At 35.9% G+C, this 18,259-nt stretch overlaps 2 protein-coding genes across 2 annotated transcripts in view; one reads left to right on the forward strand and one right to left on the reverse strand.

Annotated features, from left to right (window-relative positions):
- Positions 1-3,256: 3,256 nt before the first annotated feature.
- msrb1a (methionine sulfoxide reductase B1a) lies at positions 3,257-7,226 on the reverse strand. Its single transcript, XM_060893223.1, has 4 exons — positions 7,064-7,226; positions 5,426-5,568; positions 4,927-5,041; positions 3,257-3,671 (listed from the first exon to the last, which is right to left on the reverse strand). Exons 1-4 carry the CDS (start codon positions 7,113-7,115, stop codon positions 3,655-3,657), a joined length of 327 nt encoding a protein of 108 aa, XP_060749206.1. The 5' UTR covers positions 7,116-7,226; the 3' UTR covers positions 3,257-3,654.
- A 1,385-nt stretch (positions 7,227-8,611) lies between these two features.
- Positions 8,612-18,259, forward strand: part of LOC132861002 (testis-expressed protein 2-like) — a 12,807-nt gene continuing 3,159 nt past the window's right edge. Inside the window, exons 1-6 of the mRNA XM_060892329.1 lie at positions 8,612-8,760; positions 13,331-14,559; positions 15,256-15,456; positions 15,571-15,838; positions 16,023-16,222; positions 17,167-17,310. Coding sequence (XP_060748312.1) covers positions 13,354-14,559; positions 15,256-15,456; positions 15,571-15,838; positions 16,023-16,222; positions 17,167-17,310 — 2,019 coding nt within the window. The 5' untranslated portion in view covers positions 8,612-8,760; positions 13,331-13,353. The remainder of the gene's footprint in view (positions 8,761-13,330; positions 14,560-15,255; positions 15,457-15,570; positions 15,839-16,022; positions 16,223-17,166; positions 17,311-18,259) is intronic.

Here is an 18,259-nt window from a genome sequence, read left to right on the forward strand (position 1 = left end):
TACCTTCAGTCACCTAAAGAATAAAAAAGACAATGGATCGGGACACTAGAGTTTTTGTATTAAACGCTGCATCTACATTGTCATGGAGTCTGTGGAGCAATATGTTATAATTTGTTATACTTATATGTTCTAATAAAAGTTAAGCATTAAAATTGTATCACTGCGGTATAATGTTTGTATCAGAATATTATATTTTTAATCCTCCATTATAAATGTGTCTATTTGTATCTATTATTAGATTAGGTATTAGGTATTTATTATATTACTATGTAATATACTCATTATACAATGATCTATCTATCTATCTATCTATCTATCTATCTATCTATCTATCTATCTATCTATCTATCTATCTATCTATCTATCTATCTTGGCTGTGAGAATCCTATGCTTTCTAAATATGGTATAAAGCAAGTTGTCTAATACAAATAAGAGCTTTTCACGAATGATTGACAGCTTAATGTGTGAAACTATCATGCCTGTAAGCATCTGGTTAATGATGGTGTCAGTCAGATGTCAAAAATGACTATTTTCAAATCTGGAGCTAGTAGCTAGGCCTCTCTGACAGAGCGAGTGTTGTTGGTAGCAATAACAGCGTATTTAAAATGGAATTCCTTTCCTTCTTTTCATTTTCATTTCACTTCTCAGACAATATTTATGTAAAAATATGGAAAACAATGTAATGTTAATAATCTGTGAAACTGTTTTTACTTTGCTTTGAGAAAAAAGAGAAAAAAATGACAAGACAGCTAATATCCACAGTAATTAAGTAACATTAACTAACCTGGAGAAATATCTGCTCTTTTCATAACGTAAACATTAAAGTAATATTTATGGGGGATAAACTGATATATCACACAATTTAGACTTCATGATTGCAAATAATCACAGATATTAAAACACTTCTTCCTCTAATAATTCTTCTTCTTCTTCTTCTTCTTCTTCTTCTTCTTCTTAGTATTATTATTATTATTATTATTATTCAGACAGATACTTATTAACAATCATATTTTTAGCACTGTCTGTAATCAAGTACACACAGACACATGGTATGTCTGAAACCACACCGTATCTACTACACAGAGCATTCCTTGCTATTATTTGCTATTTTTCATAATGTCCTTAAGTTGAATGGAGAACATCCATATAAAGGAATATATATATATATATATATAAATATATATATATATATATATATATATATATATATATATATATATATATATATATATATATATATTCCTTTATATGGATGTATATATATGGATGTATGGATATGGATTTATATGGATGTATATATATATATGTATATATATATATATATATATATATATATATATATATATATATATATATATATATATATATATATATATATATATAAATATATATACAATATAAAGGGAAGAAGGTATAACCACAACCTGCAAAACTCAAACTCAGGTGAGGCTACTAGTGATCTTTGAGAAGTTGTTAGTTGTTATACAGTATCCTACTGATGTCTTGATTAGAATCTTTGAGTCTTCATTGAATGGTGAAAGAAATCATACATTAACATGGTTTCAAAGGGCTGTTTACATTTTCATCCCTCAGAAGGACATGATAAGTACAGAGGACATGGAGGACTGGCTAACAATGTAACACATCCTGCTGTAAATGTCTGAAAATGTCCATGGGTATATGAGATTAATTTTGATTTAGGAAGTGTGGAAGACACTGTTTTAATCTGATAAATTCCTTGCTTTCCTGATTTCTTGTCACCCTGAATAGACAAACAAATGAGCAAACAGTTCTTCTTGGGATTGTTGTGTGTGTGCATTCAATGTTTCAATCCACTTGTGATAACATACATATTAGTTTTGATATTCATTCCTATTTACTCGTTTATTTTAAGCACATTAAGCATATTTTATTATAAGCACTATGCAATAATATGCTTGATTAAATGAACACCTGCTTTTTTTTTAATAATTTTAACACTAATAATCCACATACAGCCATGTATGTTTAACCACAGGAAGCAGACAAAAACCAAAAAGAAACATTTAGAGTTTAGGTGGTTGTGACCAGTCAATTTCCTAAGCCTGGTTTTGTGGTTTGAGTTTGTGTAATGAAAACTGATCTTAGTTCTATAGCCGAGCCTTAAAAAAGCAACTTGTTTCTTGATCACTAACCTCTAATGGTATTGCTAATTAGCAAAGAGAAGACCATTAATTAGGTGACATCACAGCTTCCTCCTACAGCATTTCTTGTATTACATTAAAGGTAATTCATTATTCATTTTTACAGTTTAGCATCTTAAAATAATAAATAAGTAACAGATTAGCAGTCTTGTCTGCATCTTGTAAGTGCAATGTTTTTAAACATGTTTTGTGTAGTTTAATATTACACTCATTCAGCAAGGACAAATTTCAGAAATTCAGTCGATTTCAGCTGCACAGCTGCTTTTAACAGTAGCCCAGGTCAATGTTTACCGACCCGGTGCACCAGTTTAAATATAATGTACAACTGAGTATTAGAAAAGCTACAAAAACAATTTCTGTCTAAATTCAACCTTTAATAATTCAGGACAATAATTCAGTTGTCCTCTGTGTTTTTGTAACCTGGCGTACGTTTGCACAATCTTTGGCTGTCTTTCATTTGAAGGACACACCTGCTGTGCACTGAGGACTCTTCCAACATGTCTGTTTGTTTTGGGAATATTATCCCTTTCTGGCATGTAGTGTGATATTTGTTTAAATAACTAACTAAAAATCACACGATGCTTTTAACAAGAGCACCACCAGTTGGTGAAGTCAGAGATTACACTCAGGATTTTTTATCGTAGTGAAATTCATTTTACATTATTATATGTAACTAATTTATAATCCATGTTGTATTGATGGTAAAAGGAAGAAATGCAAAATAAGAATTTTATGTATCTCCTGAATTGAATATTGAATCTTTTTTAACTTATTTTAAATAAGGCCAATTATGTACAAATTTATTTTAAAACTCCATCATAAAACATGAATAAAAATATTACGTATAGAACCAAAAACTGGCAGCCTACTGGCTAAAGTGCTGGACTACCAATCAGAAGGTCGTGAGTTTGAATGCCAGTTCCACCAGGTTGCCACTGCTGGGCCCCTGGGCAAGGCCCTTAACCCTCAGTTGCTCAGTTGTATAAAATGAGATAAAGTGTAAATGTATTGAAACGTTAGGAACAGACTAAACTGAAGTACTGTGCGAGCACTTATGAAAAAAATAACAAATATTTCTCTTTATATGCTAAAATCTTTATTAGTCCTTAAAATAGATTTCCTAGGGCAATACTGTCAAACAATAGCATAACCCACAATCAATAATTTTCTGCTTGGTGCTATTTTTTGATTTAATGCAAGGGTCTATTTGTAATCTTACAAGTGCTTAAAGAAGCAAAACAGCTAATCAGTTACAAAATGTCATAGAGTAATTACATCCACATTTATTTTTGGTTTGCACTGATATTGACTCAGAACAGACTAGTCCTTTGTGTACCAGTGTGGCTAATCAACATCAGTGTTCTGACTTCCACTGACGGCTTTGTAACAAAACACTTCATGAAATCTCCACACCTTCCACAGAACAGTCGCTCTTTAATATCATTATCACTTCTCCATCCATCAGCTCACTCTACTTTCCATCCGTCTCTGCAAACAAAGAGCAGAATAAGCATCATATCACTGGATGTTGTTGTTTTATTTAATACTTCGTAGTACACAAATCATTAGCCTGTGCACATGGGACATACCAAGGCCTGTCTAACATGCACAAACGTCTCTCCAAGTCCAATACATTCTAAATAAGCTTCCTATTTAACTGCCTGCATTTTTTTTCTGGGTCCAGTGGGATCCCAGTCCTGATGTTCACCTGTAATAGAGTTCATGATTCATTAGTGACTGGAGTTCTCTCATTTTCAGGTAGTCTGATCATTTGGTTCGGGTTATTAATATTATCTTTTCATGGTTTTCAAAATCTATTGAAAAACTTGTAACTGATCATCTCCCTAATTATACTTGAGAGCATCCAGAACTTCATCAAGCAGCAGCACAACTGCAAGGGTTACAACACTGGCTACATTTGCAAAAAAATAAAATAAAATAAAATAAAATAATAGGGAAATAAAGGAGGCAGAAAGCTTATGTATGCATAACGGCTCTCAGTGGTCAACTAAACTACTGCCATGTGCTTGAACAGCCCAGCACTGGTTCTTCTAATTTTCTGTGAAGCAACATTTCAAAATCTTGCCACATGCTGCATTACACACAGGAACTACACGTAACTAGCCCATTTCATTACCATACACATATTAAAAGTAACATTAAGGGATTCAAAGACACAGAAAATTGAGCAAAAACAGTACACGGCAGAAACCCAAAGTCACTTCAAATGTAAACACTTCTTGAGTGAAAAAGAAGTAGCTAGTGACTCTAATGATGTCTTATACTTATACTGTACCTGACTAGAGAACCCAGAATATAGCAAGGTGCATAGATATCCTTTCACTCAAACTATTGGCTATCTAATGAAGTGCTTTGTCCACCATTGATGTTTCTGTTGTAATAAAGTCTACATTTAATACTGGACATGAAAGGGGATCATTATTTTAGTATAAACACAAGAATGATGAGCTAGACCAGAGGTGTCCAAACTTATCAGAAAGCACTGGGTTAGCACAGGTTTTCATTCCAGCCATACCTGAGTCTATTAAAAGACAAGATCAGCTAATTAAACAGAAGGAATAAGGTGTGGTTCCTGCTTAATTGAAATGAAAACCTGTACCCACACCAGCCCATTGCTGATAAGATTGTACACCTCTTGCATGCTGCACAGACAGAAATAATACATGAATTCATGCTATAGAGTCCATACTTATTTTCAGAACATTAGCAGTAGTATGAATACCTTTAGGGATAAACTTGAGTGAGCTGCTGAATATTCAGAAACGTGAGAGTCCACGCTTGGGTCCGTCATTCAGAAACTCATGACCCAGGCCGTGATTACACTTCCCACAGCAAATCTACAACATATAGCACAATTAAAGTATAGAAGCTGATTAAAAAGACAGCTAAAATAAGGAATCATTTTAGTAGAAGAAAAGATTGTTTATAACTAGAGCTATACGATCAATGTCTCTACTCAGTAATAGAGGTTTATAAGGATCAGATAGCATTGTGCTTAAAATAATTACAATTACCTTAAATGATATTGTTTAACTAAGTACATCATCAACTGCAGACACAATTTAATAAAACACAAATGAGCGGTTATTTGAGTTACTATAGTCTTCATGTCAGCTCAATCCAGTTCAAATAACTTATAGAAAAGCAAGTATAATAATAATGGAGCATTTTAGATGGCACTGAGTGAGTTCATTAGACTGAGTGTGAGCAAATAGTTTTACCTTCAGTGCACCAGGTCTCTCCTCCTTTTTGGAGACACTATCCTTGTGAATGGTATTAGTGAAGGCAGGCCAGGGAGAAGAGTGCTTATACTTCGTATTGCTGGAGAACAGCTCATATCCACACTTTGAACAAACATAGATACCTACACAAGATAGTAGATAGCATGTTACATACCCGTCACCCTTGGCATGTTGTGGCAGAATTGGGTTATAGATATTGACACTAACAATACAGCCTTTTAGACTAAGAGCAAACGGGTGAAAATTTGCACTGAAGCGTGAATGATGAAGTTATTTGGCTTTAATACTAATTTAATACTAATTAATAACTAATCTTTGTTTTTCAATCTGAAAACTGAAGGTAGATACAGATATTTTTTATGGTTCACCGGTTGCAACATAACTGATTACCGATGCTAATTTCTCACTTGTTATTCTGATCTAAAACCATGTGCAACAAAGTTCAATATTTCTAGCCAAGTATGAATGCTGTGACCAACCAAGGCATGGTTCAGAAAACCGGCTTATGGTGTAACTAAGCATTTACTTCAAACAGAAAGCACTGATGAAGCCCAAAAACAACATGTACTTCTTGTGTCCAACAATCTCATTTGTTTTATTTAAATTCTAGGCAAATAATCACACCGCATTAAGTGAATTTATGTGTGGACCAAACCATGTGTGGCACCATGATAATCTCCCTGGGCTAGGTGCTAAGTAAGCATACTGGATCTCATGTTCACAACAGCAGGATGTAGGCTGCAAATGAAATGTAATATCATCTCCAGAGAAAAGAAGGCATTTAAACTCAGGTGAAAGAAGTTCACCCAAACCTTTAACAATATACAGCAAAGATAAAGAAACACTAATTCAACGAATCAAATGTTGTAAATTAAGTTTATAACCCTGCTGTTGTAGTCCAACTACCTCGAAGTCTGCTGTGTTGTGTGTTCTGAGAGGATTTTCTGCTCACCATAGTTGTAAACAGTGATTATTTGAGTTACAAGAGACTTCCTCTCAGCCTGTCCAATCTCTGACCTCGTTCATCAAGGACATTTTTGCCCACATAACTAATGTCCAATGAATTGTTGTTGTTTGCACCATTCTGTGCAAACTCTGAAATAAGTTTTTAATAAAGTATACAAATAAATATTTCGAATTTTTTCAAAAAAGTAATACCTTTTGAATGAAAAAGTATCTTTAGAAAACTGGCACAGCAGTGAGAATTGTAATTGGTGCTTACATTTCATTTCTCTCTCTATATATATTTTATTTACTTATTTATATTTTTACATATTACCTGTGCACACTCAGCATATGCTGGAAACATTAAGAACAATAACAATAAACGCAGAATCATTTCTGAGACTAATAAAATGTAAGAGCTGAGAAAAAGATGAAATAATCCTGAACAATCCAGTAAATCTGCATGTCATTTCACTTTAATGCTGCTGGAAACTAACAGGCAAATTACAAAACCCGTGACTTGTAAGCACATTTTGTAATTTGCAAAGTTTTTAATCTGAGAATCGTGTGACTGAAAAGTTACACAAACCCTTCTTTTAAGTTGCCATACTGGTTTCTTTCAGCATGAACGTTACTATATAAAGAGTTTTCAGAGTCAAGACGAGAACTTACCCGATTCGAAGTGATCTTTAAAGATCTCTGCCCCGTTAAAAGAACAATACATGGCTGCAATACAGAGAGAAAGGTTTCAGGACAAGATTTTGGTGTTAATAAACAACTAAGGTGTGAACACTTTATGTGCGCGTGCCTGGTCTTCTGGTTTTGACGGCGTGTCCGTACCATGTGACCACCTTTGGCGTAACCGTACAGCAGTGATTATCCTCAACACGACCACACGATGGAAGCATTTCTTAAAACAGTACAGGTAAATCAGGTCAGTGTTTTTTTTTTAAACGGATAGATATCATAATCCATTAAAACCTGCCTTAGTTTTGATTTATTTTGCTTTACAAAATAAGGCTTTGTCTAATTAAATATCCAAAACATTGCATTGTTGCACAAAATTTCCTAGTCTTTTTTTTTTTAGGTTAGTATTAAAATATTTATTTCATTTTGATTTGAATTGACAGCTCAAATAGGCTGTTTTGGGGACAAGGTCAGAGTGAGATGGTTTGGACATGTGCAGACGAGGGAGATGGTTACATTGGGTTGGAGATGGAGCTGCCAGGTAAGTGGAGATATGTGGATGTGTTAAAAAAAGTACATGAAGTTAATCAAAACAGATGATATCACTTTCATGACACTCACAAGAGTTTTACAGATATGATTGTTGGAATATAATTTATTTATTAAAATATATGTGACAAGGTGATCATTCACTGTCATTATTTAATATTTACAAGCTTTTAAGAATGCAGGTCAACACAGACACACACACACACACACACACACAGACACACACACACACACACACTATCACTTGCTCTTGGCTCACCCTTTATAAAAACAATCATTTATATACAATTCAATCAGGATTACAGAGTGATGTTTACCCTTTAAAACATTGCACTTGTTTCCTATTTCATTGCAAGAACCAGAACTCCATTAATCTCAGAGAGTTGCAGTTGGTAAAGTGTCAAACCTGGAATAAAGGTAAAATGTGCAGAGTGGATTCAGTGTTGGGATTCACCTGTTCTGAGATTATATAAGAGATTATATAGCATTGCGGTCCTGAGCCAGACGATTCCGGACCCATGTAGTTTACTGCAGCAGCGCAACAAACCGGAGGGCGCTGCTCACTAACGTTACTCAATGTAATCCGGATTAGAAAACGCTTCTTCTAATAAAACTGAAGAAACTGGACACTTATGGTTACATCCTACTAAATCAGGAGGTGTGTCAATATAGCTCAGCTCGCGATGATCCGTACAGTCGCTGTGTAATGTAACCTCATCTAGGACAGTCGGTGTCTCGCCGAGGGAAACGTGCGCGCGAGCTGAAACCGGACAGTGCGCGCGGATGTGCGGTTAATGTGTGATTAACCGTGACCCAAAGCCAAGTGATGAACTGACTCCTGCAGCGATTACATGAGCCTAACTTGACTCAAACGAACACTGAAGAAAGTGTGTGTGTGTTTGTGTGTGTGTGTGTGTGTGTGTGTGTGTGTGTGTGTGTGTGTGTGTGTTGAACTCACGTGCACAGGGATGCTGCAGCAAAGGACCGTAGTGCTCTAAATGACCGTGCTTCAGAAACGCACTGTCCTCTCGCTTCTTCTCACACCTGTGAAGATGATTAGAAAAAGAAATGAGAAGGAAATAATATTTTTATGTTACTACATGGATCTCGCCCGAAGTGATGGTGACATCCAGGTGAGTTCTTCAGAAAAGTCTGTATAGGAGAACTGGTGATGTAGAACGAATGACTGAAATTTAAGTCAAAAGACTTGGAGAATGTGCAACATTATTGTATTGGTGTTATATAACCAATACCTTAATAGCTTTAATATTTCTATTATCATAGAATTCTAATAATATAATTATCATAGAGTAAAATAAGAAAAGTGTTTTTTATAAATGAATCTAATTTTAACAGTCTGGATATATCTTTTAAAAATAGCAAAATTATCCACGTAAATTAGTTCTACGGTTTGTTTCGAAGGTATTCAGACCACAAGTTCATTGTGTTCTAGATTAAAATTCAAAATGTATTAGATTTATCTTTTTTAATCTCAATGCAACAAGCAATAGTGACAAGGCAAAATCATGTTAAAATCATTTTAGAAATTTTGCACATTTATTAAAACCCAGTGTATACTAATAAATAATGAAGAAAGACACACATTACTAATCTCTGGAGACTCATGTTCTGTTAATGTTCTTTTATATCATTCATATCATATCATATCATTCATATCATATATCATTTTTATTAAAACACTCTACTGTAGGTATACAGAACTCTTCCATAACATTAAACCTTTCTGCCTAATATTGTGCATGTCCCCTTTTCTATAATAGTCAGTATTTACATTTTTGTCAGTTTGGACTATAGTAGCTCTTCTGGACCTTACAGTCTATTGAGCCTTGAGTCCCCATGACCTTTTTCCCTGGTTCACTAGATGTCCATCCTTGGACTATTTTGTTAGCAACTACACTTCATTAGCAGAAATACCCCACAAAGCCCTATTTTGGAGACAATCTGACCCTGTTGTCTAGCTGTCACAATGTGGCTCTTGTCAAAGTTGTTTAAATCTTGTTCAGTCCATTTTTCCTGCTTTCAACACATTAACTGTCGGTCTACTTGCTGCCTCACATTTCCCACTCCTTAACAAGTTTTATTATTTTTTAAGTTTTATTATTATGTGATAATCAATTTCATTCACTTCACAACAAAAAATATAGAACTCATGAATGTTCCCCATCATTCTTACCATGCCATCTATGATATAATGCATTGTTCAGCCCTAATATTTTCATGTTGAACTCCCATCTAATATCACAACTAGCCTTTACTGATCCATTAGAAACTTTATATTGGAAACCTTGACTCTTAATAATGTCTACTAGTGGCCTAATTCGTGCTGACCAATGGTTAGAACTTCAGATCTGCTTCTGGTCCACTGAGAGAAATACAGGTCCATGTCATGCACGTCACTGTCCTTAATCAGTATCTCCCTGTATAAGGTTAACCCGTAGCCTATTATCCTATTTTGGTATTAAGGAAAAAGGAAGCTTCAGTTTATAATATGCTGAATGAGAACAACCAGATAGAGCTGCATGCATGTGCTTATTATGTGTCTTATATTTAATTTATTTTCTAGATTTTTGTTAAGGACAGTCAAACATTGGTTGAATTATAAATATATACAAGCAGGGTAAATCAGGATGTCCTAAAATAGCAAAATAAACAGTTCAAATTACACAATGAACGTTGAGCCGAATCAAAAAACCAAAGGCACAGAGTGAACATTACATACACAATGCTGACTGACTATTAAGAACCAAGTATTTGCTTTCATAGCACAGGTGCAATTCATCTAGCAGGGATGCAGAATAATGTAGATGTAGGAGCAGTTAGTAACATGACAGCAAACAGATGTACTGAATTAACACGCTTAAGACTCTTAGCACTTAATGTAACCCCATTCTGCCTTTGCTCTGTGCCAATCAGGAATAGGATGGGTAGGAAATAAAACCCAGTGGGACTTGCTGTTATAAGAAACTAATCACAGGTGGTATGGTGGTCACAGGTGGACAGGGTGGTATGATGTAGCACAACACAAAGCGGAGTAATAACAGTGCCGTAATGTTTTATTCCTCAGTAATTTATTCCTCAATTATTATTTATAATATAATATAATAATTTATAATAAAATATAATTAATATAAATATAATAATTCAATTATTATATTTATTAAAGTGCACAAAAGTGCCTTATACAACACATTATGATAAATATACAGACACTTCTACTAATTCAATTCAATATACTTTCAGTGCATCTCCACATACCATATTTTGACATTATAAATATGATCAAAAATGTTTGCATTAATCACATAAAAGATTTTTGTTAATAAAAATAAGAAAACCATATAAAACCATAAACATTTTTAGAAATTATTAAATCCCATACAAATAATAAATTAAGACATGTATTCCTAATGTTTTGAACATGTTTTGTTCATATTTCTTTTATTTTTTTTAGTAAACACTCTACTGTTAATAATTAATTTTATGCAACATTGTGGTTCAAATTTCGTCCATTTATTTCAGCAAAATATCTTCAAGTTATGAGGGTTCTTCTGATGGACTTAAATTTCAAAATCCTCCATAGATAAAATCTAGACATTACATGGCCATGCAAACAAAGATGGTTGTGGTAGATTATGGTGTAAATGCTGCTTTTAGGTCATCATGGTGCAGTCTGAAGATTAGTAATGTTTTTTGCAGCACTTAATGTGCTATATAATGTGTACATATATATTTTAAAACAGTGTCCAAATACTTTTTCCCTATCAGTTTGTTAGACATATAGTCAAAAGGAATGGGTATACTGTATGCACTAGTAGTGTAGTATATTTGGTTCCCCGAAATCCCCTTTAAATCCCATTTTCTATCAAAAAATGCATCTTGTCATGTTATTTAATTCTCTAGATTTCTCCTTAATATACACAGATCAGCCATGACATTAAAACTACAGAATATATACATATTCCTATAAAGCAAATATCTCGAGATAACTGATTATTTCATTACAATCTGTCAACAGCAAATGGACAGTCAGGTCTTGAAATTGATGTGTTGGAAGCAGGAGAAATGCATGATATTAAAAATAATTATGCATTCAACTGGTTTGAAATGAAGCAGCACAAAAGAAATCAGCAGATATGGTATGGTGATTGGGTTAATCAGCAGATTAGACTGCTGAATTAACTTGTTTAATTTATTAATGGCTTTGAGAATGTTGCACAGTCAGTACAGGCAGCCTACACTGCTCAGTACTGGAGTAATTACATAATATGCTCTTATACAGTCCTACACTTATACAGCGCTAAAACACAGCCACGTGATGTTGAGCTGTCTGTAGGGGTCTGTAAATTAAAACTGACTTTATGGACAGACACAATAAGGTTAACTCCAAGTAAGGAACCCAAGCAAGGCAAACACTATACTGTATTTGCACACACACACACGCACACGCACACACACACACACACACACACACACACACACACACATCTATATATATACAAAATATAATATACAAAATCGTTTGAAACAATATTGCAGGGTAATATATGTAATGCTGTGGTGGTACAGTATATACTGTACAGTATACTGTATATAATGACAAAGAGCTGATGTAAGATTCCACAATATATATTAATAACATCTATGTAAAAAAAAATCTATGTATTTAGTATAACATCCATGAGCCTTTCTTTTTTCTTTTTTACCATGTTTTCTTTAAAGGAACATTTAGAATTTTGACTTGAGCCAGCGCAGAGAGACATCAAATAATTTAAGTGACAACATGGTGTTTCATCTCATATCTGTTGTGTGTGAGTGAGTGCCACTGATCTCATCTCTTCTAAACACCAGTGATGTAGGTGTGGACAGAAATTGATTTAAATGATTCTTGTAAATCAGAACTTAGACTTGTGTTTGGATTTGGACCGTATGTTCATGCTTCAGATGCATAAGTTTGCCTGTTTGCTGGGTTTGTGTATTATGTAAGCTACATTTGGAATATATACAGAAATATCATGGTTTTCTTACAGTGATGTGTATAAGAATATGACCTAGTGAGCACATAGAAAAACATAAGCCTAAGAAAAAAACAGTAGTGCTGAATATGCTCTGTGATGAAGCAGAATGTGTATGAATAATTTTGTAATATTACTCATAATCAAAATACTACAATCATCTTAAGTCTTAATTTAATAAGAAACCCCTACTATTCACTTTATAATAATCATTGCATTTTCCAGCACCTCAGTTCTCAGCTGTTTAATACATTTGGAATTGTTCATTTTGCTCTTGTTTTTAGAAAGAAAGTCATTAGATAATTGAGCAAGGTTTGTGTGTGTGTTTAAACCTATAAAGTGTTATGAAACTGACTACTGCTGGTTAAAACACAAATGGGCACAGTAACACTGTCTCATGCACACAAATACATACATGCATGCACTTTTTCAGATCTTCTCACTGTATTTTCTAGCTATTCTAGTTTATTAGACTGAATTTCATTTCTCTTCAATGAGGTCCCATGAGGCTAAAGTAATTAGTTTGCTGCCAATCAGTCTATACAAGAGTCTATACAAATGTGGTAACAAAATGTCAAGAAAGTTATGCTGGTAGATTGAATTAATTGAATAATACCAAAACATGACATCAAGAAGTATTAAGCAACTGCTATATGTTTTCTCTTTTCAGCTGTGCTTTTGCCATTGGAGAGAATGACCATGTCTAGAGACTATACTTCCAACCCAACACATACAACGATGCAAAATGCAATTATGGAAGACAATGAGCTCTTTTTTGATCCTGATGAGAAAAGTCACTCAGTCAGTGTCTCCAAAGAGAAATCTCATGTCAGAGGGAGCAATTCGTCTGCTTCTTCTTTCTGCTTTCCGCTTTCCTCTTCTACCCCTAGTGCCCTTGATGTGCTCTCTACCTCGACCCATAGCATCACTGCTGCTCCCTCCTCCATGAGCTGTATCATCAAATGCTCTTCAGCTTCTTCTGATAAAGAGTCTATAGAGTCTGCCATGCTAAGGCCCAATCCTATGCCGACCCTTCTTGAGTCTCTTTCTATGGAGATCTCACATAAAGAGTCTGAATTCTGCCTCTCCAACTCTGACTCCAAGCTCTATCTGCAACCTTGGAGGTGGACAGTAGCCCAACAACCCACTGTCCAGGATGCAGAACTCTTGCCCAAGACAGTGCCTTCTTCTCCCACAGAGTCCTGCCCGAACCTGATTAGCTCTGGCAGCTTGCTGATGGCTGAACTGGATGACACACGACGTAAATTGTCCGAGGTCATGCAGGAACCACTTAGTAAGCTCAGCAAGATCATTGGAGAGGAGAGTGGCAGTCCTAAGTCACCAAAAGGTGACTCGCCTGCCTCCCAATGTAGTTATTTAGGAGGTATACCTGTTCAGAGTGAGGATGGAACTGGAGGATGGCACAAAGAGAATGAGATTCCACTTGGAGTGTGTAAAACTCCACTATGGAAGCCAAGGAGAAAACCAAGCATTACTCCTGAGACCTGCTGTAAGCTGGGTAGCAGCTATGAGATCTGTAATTATGGTGATGTCATGCAAGTGCTGGAAATTCAGGAGCATTCTGGCAGAAAAGAGGTCATATGCCCAGAGCAGGAAGGTGTCCCACCTGTAAAGTACACTGCATCCTCAAACCCAGGCAGATGGCTGGTATGTGTGGGTTTGCTGGCTTACAGCTTCTTTGTGTTACCGCTGTCTTCCTACATGACAGGACTGTCTCTTGGACTGGCATGTGGATTTATGCTAGGTCTGACAGTGGTAATGATGCTAGGACCACACCGACCAGCTGTTCCTGAGATGTCCATCTCTTCCCCCTCTGACAGCCTGCTGATGGAGTCTACAGGATCAGCGCTGAGAAAGTCAGCAAAGAGAACGCTTCAGGTCAGGTCTGCATGCAGGTCATCTCAAGATTAAAATTAGTCAGGATTCAGTGACTTCAAGAATTCAAGACCCTTTTATCATTATAGTCTCAGTAATTATTAAACTTGTAATATCTAGGTCACAGACACCCACTCACTCAGAAACTATTTTGGCAGATGTTAGCAGTTGAACTGGATAAATGTACCAATCCACAAAGTATTCCATAAATGAGAACCTTACAGAGCACATCTGCTTAGTAAGATAGACATCAGGATAACCTTCATTTAATTATGCTTTATTTAGCCACATGTGAGATTTGCTGGGCTAGTAAAACAGAAAAATGTTGATATACAAGCAATATCTCATAACATAATAAACACACTGTGCACAGAGAGGCACTGTAAATATTATCAGTCCTCAGTCTGTTTCTTGGAGAAAAGAAAATAGTAAATAGGACAACAACTACTATATAAGACAGAGAGATGAGTTTCTATGAATCAATTAGATGAGCTTGCTGCACAGAAGAAACTTTACAAAATGAAGGCAAATGTAGATCCTATAAGGCCAAACATTTTTGATTCTGGGAACAGGGTATGACAGGGTTTGTATTCACAAAGAACGGTTGTTTCAGAACTCACACAATTCAGTACAGTTATATCAAATATGATACAAAAGCAGCAGAGGTAATAAATCCATGTTCTCTTGGATGCACTGCAGGGCTGGATGAATGAGATGTACAGTTATGACCCAGAGACATATCACCTCTCTCTGTGCCACTCTGTCTATGTCACTTTGGATGGATGTCATCTACACCTGTCATACCCACGTGTCAACATCCCACGGCAAGCCACCTTCAACGAGCCCACTCATGAAGTCACATTTGTGCGCTCACGCTGTTTCCAGCTATCCAACTGCAAGGTTAGGTGAAGCCCAGACAAGAGTTTTTTTCACTAAATAAACTCTAAAAGGTAGCTGTTATACTATTACTAAATTTTCTGGAGTATTTAATAGCCCATATTTTCCCTTTGACAGGTGTCTCTGGTGCCGGCAATCTTGGCAAAAAAGAGAGTCTGGAACAGGAAATATCCCATCTGCATTATGCTGGCTGCAGAAGAGCAAGTCAGTGAGGCAGCAGAGGCAAACAGCGAAAGAGCAGAAAATCTCAACCATCTGAAGAAGGTAGCAGACCAGACCTCTACTCTGTACCTGTTTGGGCGTACAGGTAGAGAGAAAGAGGAATGGTACCAGCACTTCCTGTTAGCTTCAAAAACCAAGATCTATGGGGAAGAGCCAAAGTCAGGTACAGAACTTACCCAAACATGAAGCTGCCAAACAAAAAAAGCATGATATATAGTTAAATGGGGAACAATATATGTAACAAATTCAAATTCAATGCTGAAAAGTCCAAAGCAATCTTGTATTGATTGTTGCAGCTAATGCTACTTTCTAGCAATAAAGTTTCAGTTTTTCACTTTTTTTTCCAGAGGTGTGTAGTGTTGGAGGTTCCAGTCAAGGAAGCGATGATGACTTGGCCTCGATGCTGGGTTTAAGAGAGCTGGCTGGCTCAGTGAAAGAGAAGATTCTGCTGGACTACAACTCCTACATGGCTCACTTCATTACTTCAGATAGCCTCACGCCCAGCCCTTGTCACAGTGAGCCAGGTAGCCCTACTGACACAAAAAGGGTGAGAAATCCAGAGACACCTTGTTTGAGCTTAAGTACCAAGCTAAATACATTTATAGACCACTTTAATATGGACACTGCATACCTGCTCATTCATGAAGTACTCTACTATTCCAATTACGTCATTAAACATTGGAATAGGAACAAATGTGATCTGAGTGACTTCGACTTTGGCATATCTGCATATCTGTGTGTGTAGTTGTAGGCACACTTGTGCCACACAGGCTGGTTTGAGTATTACAGTCCTATCAGCCAAGAACAGGAATCTGAGGTTAAAATGGGTACAGACTCATCGAAACAGGACCCCTGAAGATATTAAAAAAATCTTCTGTTCTAATCTTCACCACCACTTCTAAACCTCCAGTTTTGGTGAACTATATTTTGGTGAACCCATACAAGTCCCAGATTCCTGTTTTTGAAAGGAGTCAATCCATTCTGAGATGCTTTTCTGCTCGCCAGCACTGTACAGTGATTTTTTAGAGATATGTGTCTATTAACATAGGAAGAAATAACAATGCATTTTTGTTGTCAGATACATTGTAAGGAGCATTGCAGTTGGGAGCTTGCACTGGACAAGGATGTGACATATGTCATATGTTTCTGTTGATGTTTGTTTCTCTTGTAAAATGATGCTTTGCTTGAGAAAGATGCGATTTAATGCATTAATAATAATTACAACTGACTCTGATTTACAGATTTGTTTAGCTTGGGTTAAACCTACAGTAGGAAGATATTCAAAATTCACTTTTCTGTCAGACTAAAGTGTTTTATCATAAATATTAGTTAAGTTTAAGATTTTTTTTTCTACAACCTTTTAAGCATTGACATCCCCCTCAGTCTGACCAAAATCTCACCTCTAGCCTTTAAGCAATGTAATCAATCTGTTTGATAGTGATGACCCCATAGTGGTTGCTAGCTTGTGTTCTTCTTTTCTGTTCACTGCAGATCTCCAGTGATCCAGTAGCAGGGTGTGAAGATCCAGCCTGGCTCAATGCCATGATTGGAAGGATTTTCTTGGATTTTTTGCAAGAGAAGTACTGGGGTGACCAGGTGGCACACAAGATCCAAAAGAAACTGAGCAAGATTAGGGTAAGAAAGCAAAGATGGCGCAGGTTAGAGAACCTGGAGATAAAACAAAGTAGATTTGATTAAAAGAACTCTCTTTGTGTCATGTCTTCTTACATACAGTATAAGATCATTGTAAGTATGGGTTATGTAAGTTATCCTTTTGTAAACAAGCATTAGCATTTGTCTTTTCAGGTTGATCCTAATAGCAGTTGTCTATTTGGTCCTGAACTGTAATAATCCTGTCGAACTTGAAAGAATTCCACCCACTACTTCTTAGATTGCTGGATGTTCAGAACTTAAAGTGCAGGCTTCTGGTGTTTGTCTGTGGACACTTACTGAAGAACTGCTCTCTCTCTCTCTCTCTCTCTCTCTCTCTCTCTCTCTCTCTCTCTCTCTCTCTCTCTCTCTCTCTCTCTCTCTCTCTCTCTCTCTCTCTCTCTCGCACTCTCTTTGCCCATAAAACTGCTCTTGACAGTCCAGCTTAGAGCTCAGGCACAAAATGTGTTGTAGCGTAATGATGATTCAGCTGTCTGAAACCATAAAGAAAGTAAAGCATTAAGCTTAAGAATGAGATACTTAGACTTGATGCAAGACTAGACCATGAATTATCAAATTTTTATCTAATTATCATTAGATTCATCTACAAATAAGCACTTTAATCTAGTCTAGGTTGTGTTGAATTACCTATCCTACTGGGCTTGAATACACTTTACATTTTCTCACTTGGTGGACACAGTATATAACCGAGACAATAGACAACTTGTAGTCATAATGGCTAATGAGCCACTTACCATGCACACACAAACACACATGCACACTTTTATATAGAGTAGCCAGTTTGGGAGGTGTCGGGAAACCCACTGAAACATGCACACTGTTAAAAGAACTATAACATGGTTATATTAATTGCTTCGCATATGAAACCCAAAATGGTTATTTATATTTACCGAAGAGGACATTAGTAAAAAAA

The sequence above is a fragment of the Tachysurus vachellii genome, chromosome 18 (assembly GCF_030014155.1).
Source record: "Tachysurus vachellii isolate PV-2020 chromosome 18, HZAU_Pvac_v1, whole genome shotgun sequence".
Classification (NCBI taxonomy): domain Eukaryota; kingdom Metazoa; phylum Chordata; class Actinopteri; order Siluriformes; family Bagridae; genus Tachysurus; species Tachysurus vachellii.